Raw genomic sequence first — 18,264 nt, 5'->3', positions numbered from 1 at the left:
TGTATAAATAAAACATATTGGCACAGGAAGGAGAATAAGATATAGCACGGTGTAACAAAACAGTTGTGTTAAAATTGTAAGCGTTTGGCAATTTATCGAGTTAAGTTAGAAATCCAAAATGGCGTGTTTGTATTTATATTTTTTAGATTGAGCTTGACCGCCAATGTATCGTATTTATTATTGGTGCATTGTTGAAATGTGAATGTATAGACAAACATAAGTATAGCATGCAGATTAGTGAGGACGAGGTTTAAAAGTAAAGTGGAATACCCAATAGTAATAGATCCGATAGGTCAATAGCAGCATGAAAAGAAAAGAATTATGACAATTTATGAACTATGGACTTTTTCTTATTAATTATAACTATATATTTAAATTTATTTATGTATTTGCAAACGATATGACATAGTCTTATTTGCTGTATGATTTTTCTAGAAATTTTCTATTTAAAGCAATTACAAGCATTTTCAGTATAATTGTGTTTATAGCAACGCGTGCTTAAAAAAAATAATTCAAAGAAGCACTGCCATTACGTTTAGATATAATATTTTACATATAAAGTTTGTCAACATTTTTAAAAGCTTTGTAATATATTGTACCTATGGTGAACTATAAAATCTTCTTTATTATTTATATTGATTGACGTCAGTCCGTCGTATTATCAAAAATTACTTTATACATAAAGTACACTTCAAAGCAGTTTTGGATCGTCATTTTACAAATTAAAATTAGATTTGTTATATGAATTAAGTATAGTTAAAAGTGAAGCTACCACAGATTCAAAATGTTGATTATACAGAGAAATATCAGCAAGAAACTCCACAGTTACTCTTTAGAACAGTCTTTTGTCTTTGGTATACTTAATATTTCTTTATCTATGAACTTAATACATATTCAATATTATTTTATACTTTTTAAAGCTTACAAGTGTTTGTTTAACTGTTTTCTTTAAATTAATTCTATTGTGATTATTTTTTACACATTGATTGTTAATCTCACCTGCTTTTACTGTGGCACCGCTTGACGTCGTAGCACCTATCCGTTCGAAGGCGTGCAAAAGGTTTTTGTTTTTTAATTTAATGAATCAGAAAAAATGAAAATAATAATAATTAAAGAACAGATTAAAAGATAATGCTTATTTTATATTTGCGTTCCAAAAATCAAAAGTGAAGTAATAAAAAAATAAATAAATAAATAAATATTTTTTTGTAAGTAGCCAGGATTTTTGTTATAAATAATACTGCAATATAAAAAAAACTTATTTATTTTAATAGATTTACATACGACACTAATATATGTATGTAATAATTTATTTCCTATTTATAAATAATGTGCAACACAAAACAATATGTACTATAATAATGTCTTTATTCGATGTATTTTATCTCTTTCTTTCATATATGAGGGAAAGAGATATAAGCATATGTAGAATGTAGGTAAAGCTTGTAATTATATTTAATACTCTAATTTAAAGTTTTTTTTAAATAAATATTTTAATTTTTAATATATTTTGTGTGTACATCTCATTGGATAGTCATTACTTTACATTAGTTTAAAACTAATTATTATAACAATACAAATAATTATAGTTTGACACATGAAAGCTGAATTTATAGATGATCACAAATTTTTAAATTGGCAACATTACAATAATGGCAATTAAGGTCATTAAACTACGTACCCAATTACGATCATTGTTATTAACTTTATATGGATTTATCACTGGTACACAAAAATATTTTTCTATTTATAAAGTATCAAACTGAGTCAGTACTAGGTTTAACATCACACCAAAATATCTAACTACCCGCGCATTTTCAAATTCAACCTTCATATATCAAAATATAAAATTTAAATAATAAATTTATATCATCATAAATAAGGTAACCGTTACACAAATAATCCATACATATTCAATAAATATAAAATTTCCATACAAACAGAATTAAGTAAAAAACGCCAATATTTACATTCATTTGAGGACTATTACAAAACACTGAAAATTTACAATTTTTTAATTAAATATAAAGTATTCGTTTTTCTCAAAGAACTGTCCGTAAGTTAAACGTGTCGTTTTTTGAATACAGATTTATAAGAATTACAGAAATAGATAATTGTTTTTTATATTAACAGAGGCGTTACGCTATTGTAGCAATACTAAGCTGTATCAATTTCAATACAAGTAAAATCGGGCAGAAACATCTAGTCAAGTATGACTTTATATTAGTATTTTTGAAATCTCTTTTTTGTTAAACTAATTTATCCATAATATAGAGTTAATTCTTTATATTATTATTTTATCCAGTAACATTATTTCTCTAAGCATAATATTTTTGTGACGGATTTAATACTTCTTTTTTTACTAAACTGCTTTTTGTCAAAAGTGTCTATTCATCGCATTGCCCATAAAAAATGCTATGAAAATTTTTCGTTTTCGACCTTTATTGTGCTATAAGAAATAAATAACAGACGTCAACAAAATATTAACATATTAATATTTTATTAAACTGAATAATAATTTACTGTCGCTTACATAAAATTAAATATTCACTTTGGCTGTTATTAATTAAACAGATAACTACAGAATAAAACTACCGGTAAACTGCTTGATAACCTTCGAATAGAACCCACACCATTTAAAGTTCTCGTTCATGAAACAAACACATTACATAGGACAATAAGGTACTAAAATATCTTTTGTTAGGCGTTCCTACATTTACATATAGGACTGAACGTTTTTACAGTACTTATGACGTCACATGTCATTTACAAGTGCAAATTTCCAACGTTAAGAGATCAACAATTAGTGCATCCCATTTTATTTCGAAACAGTCACATTTGTTTGATCTTGAGCGTTTTATAAGCTTCAAAAGCGATGACCAAATTATTTTTACTAAAATTTTCAATCCGCCGGCGGAACCACAATTATCGTACTACCATTGTCATTACCAGTGTAAATCGCTGCGTTTTCCAAACTTTTTACATACACGACCTCCTTTATAAACGTGTCTGATTTTGAATCCTGTATGTATTCATCGCCATTTAATTGAACAACAGAGACGTGTTCCTCTTTCTTTCGAAGAACTTCGCTGCTTCGTATCCTTATTGGAGATTCAGGTTTAATGTACACAGTTTGGGTCGATCTGACTTTTCTGAAACGCATATCCTTTGGTAACGTTGAGGCTTCCCTTGTGTCACTCATATTTGGTGTTACACTTCTGGTCCTGTAGCTCGAATTAAGACTTTTGGGTAGTGTGTTCGATTCTCTTACTGTATCTGGCGCGCTGTCCGCTTTAACGAAACCTATGTCCATAAAGAATTTCTTGAATTTCTCCACAAATGTCGGCGATTTTGCTCTATTGAGGCTGCTTGAAAGACGCTCATTGGAATGTTCTTTGGAACTGACTTCGTCTATCCCTTCTGGAATATTCGACATGCTCTTATGTTTTTCGATGTTCGTCCGTCGCCTCCACAGTTTGTCTTCATCTTCGTCATCAATGAAGGGTATTTCCTGGAGGTTGTTATCGTTACGTGTGTCGACCGCTGCGTCTTTCAATATTTTGACGTTTGGGGTATAAGTTTGGGCATCGGATACGTATATTTGAGGTACGCTCGTACTAGCGTTGTCAGTTTGAATACCGCTGTCAGCTAGGCTTCCATTTATGTGGGAACTACCCGCACCCGTACTTAGAACTTTCGTTAGCTGATCTGATAATGATTCCATACGGTCCTGAATGGAAGAACGGTATACATTATCCGCGTATGACGTCCCTGGTTCCCTCGAATTCAAATTCGATGTATCGAAATTGATTCGCCTTTGAAACGGTAACCTATCACGATCTAAACTTTTGTGTCTATCTGAGAGCACAGACGGATACTCTGTCGGTATTTGATTCCTCTGATTCCACGTTGAAATCGTTGTATCGGTAAAATCGCTCAGGCTAGATCTTAGCGACGATCTAGGCGATAGTCTAGCCTGTCTCAGGTAATCTGGGTTATAGTCCTTTATAGGTCGCCCGATGACTTTACCCCCTGCGTAGAAACCAGCGGTTAGTTACGTTATAATCTTTAGTACATTTCAGTTTATTTCACACACCCGACGTCGTCGCTTGATACTACCGTCACCGTTAGCACAGATAACACAATTTTTTTTTAAACGCGTCAAGCTCGGATTTTGAATGAAATCGTACCGAAATAAAATTTCGTCAAAAATATTTGAAAAAAAAAAGACACAACAACTATAAGGATCACAAACACCGGAAAGGAATAGGGGTGGGGACAAAATAAACTGAAATGTATAATTATTATATTAAAGGTACCAAAAAATAATAAGAAAAAAATATATACCGCATTCACTAGTGTTAGGAAATAAGGTATCTACTTCGTATTAAAAAAGTGTATTCTCATTTTTTTTATACAAAAAATGTTAATAACATGCATATGTATATAAATAAATATATAAAAAATCATGCATTTACACACGTACACTTTCTTCCGTTCTACGCCTAATTCAATAGATTATTTCCGCATTTTTCTAAAAAATTTTCGCGTTTTTTTTTTTGTATAATAAAAATACACTTTTATATATTAATGTCAATAAATTAATTCGTACCTGTCGTATCGATTTCTTCCTGTGGTCTGCTCGGCTTGGCGATGCTTTTCCTTTTCGACGGTGAATGTTTTAGCGCTGGAGAAATAATATTTATTTAATTTATCGCTTTGCATATAATGGTAAAAGTGTAATTGTGATGTTAGTTTAAACTTACATTAATAATATTGAAGACGGTATAAAAATTATAATAGTTACAATATTTCGTACAATTAGTACTTATGTAATTTTAAAAGAAATTCATACTCGGTCTAATAAAAAGTTAAATTATAATTAATTTGAATATTTGTTTTATGAGGACATTATTTATAACCAATTACATATTTCACGTAGACTGTTTTATAATAACGAAAACAAATAACTATATCACAATTACACTTCAAAAAATACATGAAAAAGAAACACGTGAAACGTACAAAAAAAAAAGCATTTGAATAATTAAAAGCGTAAAATTGACATTTAATTTCTTTTTGCATAAAAAAAAGTCTTTTCAAGCTCCCAGAAAAGAATAAAAAAAAGTATAAAGAATTTTAGTTGATGAAAATCATGCGAAGAGTATCAGATAGGGTAAAAATTAGTTTATGCCAATATTTACGCGCGAAAATTCAACAGAGTATAAAAATAGCCTTACGATACGAAAAAAAAAAATTAACAGTATATTCTTCGGTCACATTAATTAAAAAATTTAGAGAGAGAAATTTTGCAGACATCAAATATTTTTAGGAAGAAATTTGAAGAAAAAATCTAAATAAATATCTAGTTATAAAAATGACATATAGGCCAAGGTAATACAAACAAAGATTGGCCAATTTGATAACAAACGGAAACATTCATGGTACTAGCTAAGGGGTGCTACGTGAAAAAAAAAACCTTCTAAACATGAACTACGTATTTTTTTAGTTTTACGAGATACACGAAGAATGAAAATTCTTAAACGTATCCAAATCATATTCGTTAATATATTTAACATTTGTTGTATATCTCATTATTAAGCATAGTTACCATATTTGAATTGTAATTTCTTGTTGTGTTTATTTTGTGCGATTTTTATTTTTGTGTTAGACATTAGGAAATTCTAAACATTTTTTTACTATCATATCAAAAATCGACCGTTCCAGCGAGCGATACTTTGTCATGTTTATGTTTAAAGTATTGATTATAAATATTTCGATTACAATAATAAATGTAACGTCACAGATTGAGCAAAAAAAAATCACTTTTAAGTTTGAAGTGATTTTCCTGGCTAAGTAAAATAACACCTTTCGTCAATAAATACGGAAAAGTGAAAAAATACACTATACTAATTGTCTTTTTTACGTTATAATCAAAAATTCAATACTTATAGGTATAAATTTTAAAAAGATAAATTTATTATTTTTCGAAATATTTTTCAAAATTTATGTTAATTAATCACAGAAAAGTATTTAAAAAAAAAAAAAAAAAACTTCGAAATGTTAAATATAATAACTGTCGATAAAAAAACATTGAAAATTATTCCACTCCACGTGAACTCGTATAACTTAGAAACATATATTAACAATATGAAATTGTTATAAATCGTGACATCGCTAAGATGATCTATGTGATAATAATAATAATAAAAAAATCTATATCTATAAACTATTAAGATTTGTGAAATAAATCAGAGGATTGCAGTGATAAATGATTTAAGACCGGTTCCTATATTCAAGAAAACCATTCGTTTTGCTAACGGATCGTTAAATTTTGATAACATTTTTTTTTACTACTAGGGTGGCAAACAAGCATACGTTCCGTCTGATGGTAAGCGTAACCGTAGCTTATGCTGCCGACTGCTGCCGACCCTAATCCCAAACCCTCCTCAGGAGCTCTTACTCACTCACGAACACAACTCTACTTGAAAGCAGTATTTTTTAGCTGTGGTCTTCTGTAAGGTCGAGGTACTTCTTCAGTCGAACTGTTTCAGATTTTGAACAGAATACTTCCTGTGTTACCTTACCTCATTAATATGAATGGTTTGTTAGCAAAACGAATCGTTACTCTGTTTATACAATCCATTCTTGATAATAAATGTGTTAATGACACTAATTGCTAAACATTTATTTTTATTTGATAAGTCACTTGTTACTTTCTAATTTGTAAAAAAAAAAACTCAAGATTGGAAAGAATCAAGTAATGTTCTAAAATCCGGTATCTATATTCAAAAGCGATTCGTTAAGCTCACGTAAACAATTCGTAAGTAAAACGAACCGTGTCTTAAATATAGGAACAGAGCGTTAACCAGACCCGTTATTCTGTATATACCAACCCTATACAATATATCAATAATTCTAACAGTTTTTCATATTTTTCGGTTTTTTTTTCAGTTTATAACAATTTCTTATCCATCTCATCATAAAACAAAAACGGATATAAATAAACACATGCTTCATTCTCTTATCACATGTCGACGACTTACTCAAACCTCCAAGGACGCGCGCCATAATCCAATTTCGGACAATTGTTGGAAAAAAAAAGGGAAAACAGACATTATTCTCGATTTAATCATTTCGGAACAGACCAGGGGGACGTGCATGACTTTCACGTGAACATAAATAAATGTCATGCGAAAAAATATGCCAATCGAAAAAAAAGGATAAATTAAAAAAAAATGGTAAAACATGCCCAATTCGTAAAAAAATCCGAACGTAATGGAAAAACATATATAATTAAATGTTAATTAAAATCTTCACATTCACCAGCAAAAGTGAACGCCTACTCAACTTTTGGGTGTTGGTGTATTTACGTTACATTAAAATTCATATTAAATTTAAGAAATTTAAAAAAAAATCTGTAGATGATGTGTAAACGTTTTACCTACTTTTTATACTAAAGTAAAATGGCAATTTTAGAATTTAACTACAAATCTTGCTATAAAAACTACAAAACCCACTATTTCTGTTAATTTAACTGTTACCAGTGAAACGACTAGTTTTTAATTCAATTAGCAGAACTATAAATTGTTTGTTCTGTAACCAATAAAAAGTATTAACACAGAAAACAATCATAAAACTGGCCGGTAATAAACCGATCACATATGTCAAAAAAAAAAAAATTAAACCTTTTAAAAACTACAATTAATTTAAATTTCGATCAACAATCCACCAACACCCTACATAATCTACGACACACACAACGATACCTATGTAGCTGGTGACGAGCGTTCTGAACTTGCGGTGGTTCCCTTTGATCTCCGGAAGGTCCACTGATAGACAATTACGTTACTTATTTTCATTGTTTTAATTTTATTTTTGAAAATTAATTTTATAGCCACATATAACCACCGTTAATCGAGGTCAATGACATTGCCAGTTGAGGACCTGTTCCATTGGTACTGGATAAAGTCTATCTTGCACATAAGTTACGAATTGACTTTACCAGTAAGAAGTAGTAGAATAGCCCATTAGGACCTGTTTTACTTCAATTAATAAACATATAATTTCATAAATATGAGTGAAATCCGATAGTAAAAAGAATAATATATCAAAAACTTTTACGTTTTGGATACCGTCATGTGTTAAATACCGTTAACGCCAACCGGTAAAACAGGCCCTCAGTCTGACAAAGTCATTGTCAAGTAACTTCTGTATTTCATATAACTTTACAATATCCTGGCTCGCAAAGGACTAATTTTAATAATTTAGTTAATACCTATTTTTATTTAAAAAAATATATGAAAAAAACCTTTAAAGGTAAAAAATGGGTTATTATCAATCCTCTATGTCTATCATATACTTATCACCGACATTTTTCTATTACATAAGCTTGTATGAGACAAGGAAAGCAATATCGCTGCGTCCCCTTCTATCTTCCATCTCACTCTAACATCATTGTTATAGAGTGAGACAGATATACGTAATAATAAACAGCAAATTAAAAGAGTTTGTAGTGTTATTGACACATGTCATGATGTAACACAGCATGTTCTAAAAATGACTGATTTATTTGGATGATTTATTTTTATGAAACTCGCTGTATTTTTAGTAAAAATTTTAAGAATCCCATTACTATAGATATTTGTGTACTATTTTGATGATATCCAGAAATAAATAATACATGGAATTCTTAAAATTTTAATTCGTATTTGTACATATGAGTATATCAAACTACTTATTTTAATATAATATCAAGGTATTAAGTTCATCAACGCTAATATAAGGTCGAGTATTATCTACTTTATTGGAGTAGCTAAACGATAGTACATAGCGACATGAAAATTACAAAGAAGTATTCAAGAAGATTCTGAAGAAGAGAAGAGAATTAAGAAATTCCATTTTCAAATTTACCAATCATTACCAATCTTTTACGCACTTGATTTAGAAAACTATATCTATCTCTTTCTTTTTAATACAATTTAAAGAGACGATAATATATTTTAAATTTCGAATAAACCTATGTTTCATTTAGAAAGAGAACGCTGTATGTTCTTGATTTAGAAATATACATCTCTTTCTTTTCCATACAATTTGAAGTTTTGAAGAGACGACTATATTATTTCGACGACTTTGTTCCTATCCACCTTATAGAAAGAGAACGCTGTATGCGTTATCTAGTCGAGCGAAAGAGATAGAATATGAATGTATATAAGTACTTACACGAAGGTATCTTCTTGAATACTGTTCTCGCCATGAAGTCTAGAAATCTTTGCGCGTAGAAGTTGGGTCGATGTACTGAGACAGTGTCCTGGAATGATTTATGTGGTTAAAGATCATTGAGTGCTTCAAATAGTACATTTAATAAGTTACGTTCACTAAAATTAAAAATATATATGTTGTTACATGTCAATACTTTATGAATAATACATAGGCGAATAATGAAACAATATGGAGGGTAAAAAAAAAGGTTAAAAATAAGCGCATGATATATCTTACTGTATCTCATACTTAGGTGGGTAAGGTAAAGAGCTTCAGAGCATATGAAAACGAATCATTTTTCTCGTAAATGCTTTTACTGTAAATTATAGCCGTGCCCCTAAAAAAGGTAACAGTATATAGTAGGGCACAGCAGGAAATTTTATGCACAAAATATGGAGCAGCCCGACTGGGGAAGTACCTCGACCTTACAGAAGATCACAGCTAAATAATACTGATTTCAAGTATTGTTGTGTTCCTGTGGTAAGGTGACCCGAGCTCCTGGGGGTAATTGGGGAGAGGATCGGCAACGCACTTGCGATGCTTCTAGTGTTGCAGGCATCTGTTATAGGTTACGCTATCGCTATTGCTTATGCTATCAAGTGGACCGTACGTTGGTTCGTCGACCTAGTATAAATAAATAAATAAATAAACGAGTGTGCTTTAGATCACACGACTGAAGTAAAACTTCTGTAGCTCCTACAGTAATATACGAAACGTAACTCTCTCTCTTTCCATCTTTACTAACTTATATCTTCCTATATAATGAAACAACTGTTTCGAATTTTATCGCGGACTCCTGCGTCCTGCTGTGACCATGGCTGCTGTAGGGTATCCGAAACGCCGGGCACCTAAAAAACTTAATAAGCCGCTATAAAATCCGAAAAAAGTTGTTTCATTACAATGAGTGAAACTCGCGTAAACATTAGAAAACAATTATATCTCCCTCTCAACTTCCGTTCGCATCGCCCGATCACACTTTTCGTAAGCTCCCGTCATTAATTCACCAGTTTACTCCCCAAGTCGAGCGTGCGTAAAGATGTTTTACTGCAATAATATATGTATGTAACTCACGCCATCGTGTATCATACTCTTCCAAGTATGCTCAAGCTTTTTCCTCAGACGGTAAGATTGTAGGATGTCGATGATTCCGAGGAAAAGGAGTAGCCGTTCACCGCGCGCGTTCCTGGCCGGAATACCGCCCGGCCTGATGGAAAGAAACAAAGAAAAATTATTTCGATCTATATCGATTCAGCCTGTAACATCCTACGGCTACGGGCATAGGCCTCTATCTTCATGTAGCAGAAAGATCAGAGCTTAATCCACCACGCTGCTCTACTGCGGATCGGCAGATATATTTCCTACTACGAGTAACTATCACTATCAAGTGTCTATGATAACGACCTGGACCGAGTGCTTAACGTGCTTGCTGAGGCACGGTGAGGAGACCTACAAAGACTGCACAAACACCCAGACCACGGCAAACATCTGTATGACCAACAGCTGATAAATATTTGTCATGGGCGGGGATCGAACCCGCAACCGCCAGCGCAACAGCAGTGCTGTGACCGTTGAGCCAACGCGTCGTCGTCGTCGTCTAGTGTTTTTCTTAATGTGTTACAAATAATATATTTAAAAAAAATTTAACATATATAGTTTTTTTTTTCAAACAAAGTTAAAAAATAAATTTTTGGTTCACGTTTGTCTTTATTAATAACGAAAAAGCATCAGCTTTTCCTAGTGATTATTGACTACGTGATGAAAACCTAAGGCCCCTGTGACTGTCTAAGCGTGGTATTTTTAAAACCCTCCCAGACAAATATGACATGAAAGTTCAATCTATATATAATAGAAATAAACATACGGCACGTCTTCCTCCTCATCGATGGGTTCGCTCTCAGCCTGTATACTCTCCATAGCCGTCGAGTGGGCCACTAGTCGCTGACGATTTATTGATCTGAAATCATAATACATTAAATATTATTCATATATACATGTGTAAACACACTCTTGTACTGTATAAAGGCCTAATAATTGTACACTGTGGAAAACAACTTTGGTCAGTGAGTCCTTTTCGACCTTACAAAGATTAATTAATAAATGAAAAAAAAAAAAAAAAAAAAATTGTATAAGTAATTTCAATCGGCTATTTTTTTTTTTTCTAAGAAATCAATATTTGGAATATTTAAATAAGAATATCCATTATTTATATAGATAAAAATTAATGAAATCATAACCTTAAGTTTCGTAATGTTAGAATAATTTCATTTTGTTAATGTAAGTGCTTATAATATAATCTATTACGTAATACATCATCCATGATTGATTAATTAATCATATCTAAATATTAATAGTAATATTAGAAAAGTTTAATTAAAATATTTAGGATCAAAATAAATAAGTAAAGGGCGGTAAGGGTTAATTTTCAACATAGTCTAACATGCACTTTTTAGTTTTGTAAGTTAAATAAAATATATAAAAAATTCACCATTTGGAAGAAATAAAAATTGATTAAACGTTGTAATATTTTTATACATTAATTATATTCTATTTGTTTTCCGAAAAAAATAATAATGCGGGAACAGGTTTGTCGAAACATAAAGAAGGACAATACGACAATTAACTAAGCTTAATTATGGCAACACTTTTAATATAATAAAAGACGACACGAACAAATACTAACCGACAATGCAACAGATAACAAAACAAAAAAAAAAGACAGATCACAAAAGCTATTGATATATACGATATGATATACGATTCAGACTGTAACATCCCACATTTTTGAGTATAGACCTCTGTCTCCATGTAGGAGAAGGATTGGAGCTTAATCCACCACGCTGCTCTACTGCAGGTTGGCAGCTATATTCCGTACTATGAGTAGCGATCGCTATCAGGTATGATAACAACCGGAACCGAAGGCTTAACATGCTCTCCGAGGCAAGGAAGGGAAACTCACAAGGACAGACATCCAATCCAACCCGGAAAGAAGTATTTGTACAAACGAGCGGGAATCGAACCCCCTTACCGTCGGTGTTTTAGGCGACTACTCGCACTACTACACCAAAACGGTGATACATATTAGTCTAAAATCAAAGTAAAAAAACTTGTGATAAAAAGTAATATTAGTAACCTACGACAGATTTAAGTTTATATGTTGTGAATGAAAAATCTATATTTATATATAAATAAATAAAATTGGAGTGCCTGTTTGTAATATTAAAATAACCGCTTTTAACTAAATGCATATGGATGTATGTATACACGGTACACATACCAAAATAACATTTTTTGCAATTTTTGTCTGTATGTGTCTGTCTGTTTGTTCCGGTTAATCTCTGAAACGGCTGGGCCGATTTTGAGGAGGTTACTTTTGTTTTAAAAATGTATTTTATGACTCTGCAAACTGAACTATAATTTTTTTGTTAGATTCCACGCGGACGAAGTCGTGGGCACAGCTAGTGTACTATAAATTAGTCAGTTTTTGTCATATCACGTAACAATAATATCAACGCTTTCGTTTCTTTTCTGTTTTGTTCAACTAATAATTTATATTTATTTGTATATTAACGAAAAGGTAACATCAGTGAAAGGTTTTTTTATGGTATAACATATGTCTTATAAACTTTGTTGTGTACCATAGTCCTCGATTTTGTTAATTAATTTCCGATTTTCAATTAGACATATTAAAATATCCTATAATATTTCGTATGATAGCTCGAGCTTTCAGAACAAATTGTATCTGTCGTACACTCAGGCCACTTAATACATTGTGAAAAATTTGTAAATTAATTTATCAAACACCTATCTTATTAAAGGGCTGTTCCTGTATTCAGAAAATGATTTGTTTTCCTTACGAACTGTTAAACTTCGAACACCAAACGAAATGTAACTGTTCGCTTACAAAACGAGTCGTGTCAATATAAGAACATAATAAAATACATAAATAAACGCTTAACATTCAACAGCCTCCACTAGGATTACTTCCTGTGTTGGAGGTCCGGAAACAGAGACAATACACAAGCACAAACGCCCAGACAACGACAAACATCTATATGGGAAAAACATAAAACTACCAAACTACCCCCTTTAAACGAATTTTTGACAAAATTATCTTCAATAGGAAACCCAAAGGACCTAAAATTCTAATACAGTACATGCAGTCTCGAGGTTAAGTTCGAGTTAGATAAGGACAGACAATACGAGTTTTAGTGCGTTAGAAAGAGCAGGCAGTATTAAGTCTATGAGGACATTACAAGTTAACACGTATATATAGAACTATATATTTACTGTGTTCGCTTGACTTGCGTCTTAAAATCCTCTTTCGCTTGCTCTAATCTGGAAAAAGTTTTAAAAAAAGAACCATAACCATATGTTTTGTACATTTATATACACTTTTTTACCTGTATTTCCTAAAGGAGCACAAAATATACATAATATATATCTTAAATATATCGTATACTTTAATTTAATACTAATTTTACATACTAATACTGATTTTTCATTATTAAAAGTAACATAAATATAAAAATAAGAAATGCAAATCATTAAAATAAATTAAATTTACAATTATTAAATATTATGTCATACCACTATGTACAACGACAAAATTGAATCTAGCAACACCTTTGTTGCGTATTTCAACACATCTGTCTATATAAATATTGAAAAAAAAAATGGAAGATTTGGCCAAAAAATATATATTACCAATTTTATATTGCAAATCACTTCTTTTCTGAACTTCTTAAATATAAATACAATTTTATTACATATGGGTTTAAAATACATTGAAAAAATTTGAGGATTGGTATTATTCGACTTGGTACTACCTTTTTGTATATCAAATCAATTTTATTCCGATCTGTATTTTTATGTGAATTTTTTTGGGTTTCTAGGATTTAGAAAAAAATTGAAAGGTTCTGCAATTTATACTCAATACAACCATTTTTGCGGATTCAATAACTACTATTTCTTGAAATTTCTTAAATAAAAGTATTATATAATTATGTTTGGGTTATAAAGACTCTGTAGTACCTTGTCCTATTGAGCCCTTTCTTCGATTCCCCCTCGGCTTCGTCGTCACTCTGTCCTGAATCTGTCCTTTTCCGAGCCTCCGTCTTTTCCCTCTGAGCCTCATCGAGATTGTGTATTCCAACTAGCAATGAATAGTCCATTATCTGTAAAACAAAAAAAAAAACAAAAAGATTTCAACCTTTTTTTATCAAGCAAAAGCTAACAAAGTTATGGAATTAAATATACCTAATTTATATAGGAGAGGAATATTCAAACTGAACACGAGCTACTGGCAAAGTAAAGAAATTGATTAAACTTTTAAATATAGGAACCGGCGGAATATTCCAAAAAACGTTTCGTTTGCTCACAAACAAAACGAATTGTATATTTAGTATAGAAATTGGACATTGGATTTATTCTCAAGTCGAGAGTGGCGTCTGTAATGTCGCAGAAATATTGGAAATCTCACACTGAAAATGGCGATTAACTCCATCATAAATTAAATTATAATATTAATTTACCTTAAAACTCTCCAAGACCCGACAGTCTCTCTGCATCGTCTTAATGAGAGCTGTGTAAGTGTCCGCTTCTAAGAATATCCCTTCCGTGTGGTGTTCCATGAAATCCAAATCCTTGTATGTCGGTGAACTTTTCTGTCTCTCTGTTTTGCTTGCCTGTATGAAAAATAGGACTATTTGTATTTAAAAAGAGTAACTCCGGAATTTCTCACCGATTCTTCTCTGGAGTTATTCGGTGGGTAGTTATACATTAAATATAAATAATTAATTAAAAACGGATATAATTTTATTTTGTAAAATGTCGATTCAAAAATGCTCATTTGAAGTCATAAATAAAACGATTTTTAATTTTGTACGTAATTTACTCTTCAATAGAGGATTAAAAACTTTTAGGTAATACTTGATGACCTTGAAATTAGACTTCGAAAAAATAGTCTTCTTTTTCTAGTGTTTAAGAAAAAATATTGGTTGTTTAACATCCTTCCAAAATATCTGCGATTTTTTTTTTATTTAATTTTTTTGTGAATCCACACATTAGGAATTCTAAACATTTTTGAATATCATATCAAAAATTGACCACACACGGTCAGTCGGAGACGCGGGTTCGAACCCCGCTGGAGCGGTCAATTTTTGATATGATATTCAAAAATGTTTAGAAATCCTGCAAAAATTCATAGTAACCAAGAAATACCTATAAACAATACAATTAAGTTTCTATTCATTTGGACTTTTTAAACGGTTTTATTTAGCTCACCCCGTATGTTTTATTTTTTATTCTTGGGTCAAATTTAGTAATTCAAATTTCACCCTCTTCCTGTCAACCGATTAATCTGAAATTTTGTATACACTTTGGATTTTGGTGACAATACAATTATATTATTCATTATCATTATAAATTCAAGATGGCCGCCGCTACAAAATGGCGGATAATTTATGTTTTATTAATCCCATCAATATGGGTATCAAATGAAAGGGCTCAACAAGCAGAATACAATATACTATAAAAAATTGAAATCCAAGACGGCGGCCGCTACAAAATGGCGGATAACGTAGGTTTTATCAATCCCATCAATATGGGTATCAAATAAAGGGCTCAACAAGCAGAATACAATATACTATAAAAAATTGAAATACAAGATGGCGGCCGCTACAAAATGGCGGATAACGTAGGTTTTATCGATCCCATCAATATGGGTATCAAATGAAAGTGCTCAACCAGTATAATCAATGTACTATATAAAATTAAAATCCAAGATGGCGGCCTCTACAAAATGGCGGATAACTTAGGTTTTATCAATCCCATCAACATGGGTATCAAATGAAAGGTCTCAACAAGTAGAATACAATTTACTATGCAAAATTGAAATCTAAGCTGGCCGCTGCTACCAAATGTCTGATAACAATTTTTTATCAATCCCACCAATATGGGTATCAAATAAAAGGGCTTGACAAGAAGAATACAGTGCACTATACAACCTCAATATTTAAGATGGGCCTTGCAATAATGAAGCACTAAATGAATTAAACAGAATGCAAAATAAAAACTAAAAACTAGAAAATAAAAATAGGTAAAAAAACTTTTTAAGTTAAACGGTTTTATGTTAAACATACATTGCAATGTTTAAGATAAATGTACTAAAAACCAAAAAATAATAAAATAGATACAGTCGTGGGAATTATAAACATATGCATAGACTAGACTAAAATAAAACCGTGGGGCACGTCAATTGTCTACAAATTATCGACTTAATGTGCGATAGAAGAATCGTTTAATTCGTCGTTAAAATAGGCAGTTGGCCCGCAGACGGTGAGGAAATTACTTACTATTTTCTTGCTCATGGAAATTCCAATAGTTATACACTCCATGTAAATAAAAGAGATGTTTCAACTAGTTTATCGTTGGACATTCACACTGCTGGCTGGCGAGGAATCGTTTCACTGCTCGTAGTTTGTCTTTAATCGACAAAACATATGATAAAAGTACTACTCGCTCACCACTATGAAACCCTAAAACTCGCTTATAATCGAGCTTGCTAGCTTGTTTCCACATTCTAGCCCTACTTATCACACGTCCATCGTTGTCGGTTGAACAACTGCCTAATTATAGTGTAACATTACAAAACAAACATTTTAATCAACGATTGTAGACAATTGACGTGCCCCACGGTTTTATTTTAGTCTAGTCTATGCATATGTTTATAATTCCCACGACTGTATCTATTTTATTATTTTTTGGTTTTTAGTACATTTATCTTAAACATTGCAATGTATGTTTAACATAAAACCGTTTAACTTAAAAAGTTTTTTTACCTATTTTTTATTTTTACACGCGGTTTAAGATTTTTGGTTCATTAGTCAGCAATATATCTATAAAACGTTTTTATCCACACATACTATTGAAGTTAAACTTCTTTACGCAGGCTTGAATCGGAAAGTAAGCTAGTGTATGCGTGATGACAGCGTTACGAAAAGTGTGATCGGGCGAGGCGAACGGAAGTTGAGGGCGAGTTAGTGGAAATAGAGAGAGAGAGAGAGAGAGAGAGAGAGAGAGAGAGAGAGAGAGAGAGAGAGAGAGAGAGAGAGAGAGAGAGAGATAGAGTTACGTTTCGTAAGTTTTACTTCGGTCGTGTGGTCTAAAGAACATTCGTTTTTTTAGTAATTCGGACTCAACAAGCTTTGATCTTAGAAGTGAGAAGTAGAGATTACAGAATCACTAACTAATTCATAGTTAGAACCTAGGTCCAAACTTAATAATGAGTTTTCAATTCACATCACTATCATCCAGTTTATATGCAGAAAATATTGTTATGTTTTCTGCATATATGTATATTTGGGTTTCTATTTAGAGTTCATTATATGAAACAAGATGTCAGCCAGTTGTTATCATTGTCAACCAATAATCGTCCACAATTAGACATATTAGCTAGGGTTTTATGTAATAATAAATATGTTATTTGACATGTGTAATTATAATATTGAAACGATAAGGCTAGGCTTTACATTAAAAACCGTCATTTTGAAATTAGATAAGTTAGGGTTATTTTTTTTTGTCACCAAATTATGCCGATAAACGGTCAAATTTTGAGCTTAAATAATTCGAAGGTTCTTAATCTCAAGCCTTACCTACGATAATGTAATATGTAGTATCTATGTAGTTTATATATATATATAGGTGTATATTATATCACTACTGTACACCGCGTTGACTCCATCATTCACTCCCATGGGTAAGCTGATAGAGATCTCTTTTAATTATAAGTCCGCCCTTGCCAACTGTCATTGTATTATTTTTTTGTATGTAAAGTGCAATAGAGAATCTATATGTAATTTAGTATTGTATTAGTTGTTGTTGTGTTATGTGTTTATAAAATATCGGCTGGAATAGACTGGAGTGCCCCCCCCCCCCTTTTGAAGCGTAAATATTAGAGATGCCACGAATAGTAATTTGGCCGGATACCGAATACCGAATGTTCGG

General features: G+C 31.5%; 1 protein-coding gene across 1 annotated transcript in view; it reads right to left on the bottom strand.

Moving 5' to 3' along the window:
* Window positions 1-1,351: 1,351 nt before the first annotated feature.
* LOC123667680 (phosphatidylinositol 4-phosphate 5-kinase type-1 gamma-like) overlaps window positions 1,352-18,264 on the bottom strand; it is a 65,721-nt gene continuing 48,808 nt past the window's right edge. Inside the window, exons 7-16 of the mRNA XM_045601521.1 lie at window positions 14,793-14,945; window positions 14,293-14,435; window positions 13,549-13,596; window positions 11,123-11,215; window positions 10,333-10,465; window positions 9,223-9,310; window positions 7,770-7,832; window positions 7,047-7,052; window positions 4,613-4,687; window positions 1,352-4,032 (exon numbers count right to left, since the gene is read on the bottom strand). Of these exons, the coding sequence (XP_045457477.1) occupies window positions 2,903-4,032; window positions 4,613-4,687; window positions 7,047-7,052; window positions 7,770-7,832; window positions 9,223-9,310; window positions 10,333-10,465; window positions 11,123-11,215; window positions 13,549-13,596; window positions 14,293-14,435; window positions 14,793-14,945 (1,932 nt within the window). The 3' untranslated portion in view covers window positions 1,352-2,902. The remainder of the gene's footprint in view (window positions 4,033-4,612; window positions 4,688-7,046; window positions 7,053-7,769; window positions 7,833-9,222; window positions 9,311-10,332; window positions 10,466-11,122; window positions 11,216-13,548; window positions 13,597-14,292; window positions 14,436-14,792; window positions 14,946-18,264) is intronic.

The sequence above is a fragment of the Melitaea cinxia genome, chromosome 29 (assembly GCF_905220565.1).
Source record: "Melitaea cinxia chromosome 29, ilMelCinx1.1, whole genome shotgun sequence".
NCBI classification, from domain to species: domain Eukaryota; kingdom Metazoa; phylum Arthropoda; class Insecta; order Lepidoptera; family Nymphalidae; genus Melitaea; species Melitaea cinxia.
The sequence above is the reverse complement of the archived record's forward strand: the minus strand, read 5'-3'. Positions and strand labels throughout refer to the sequence as shown.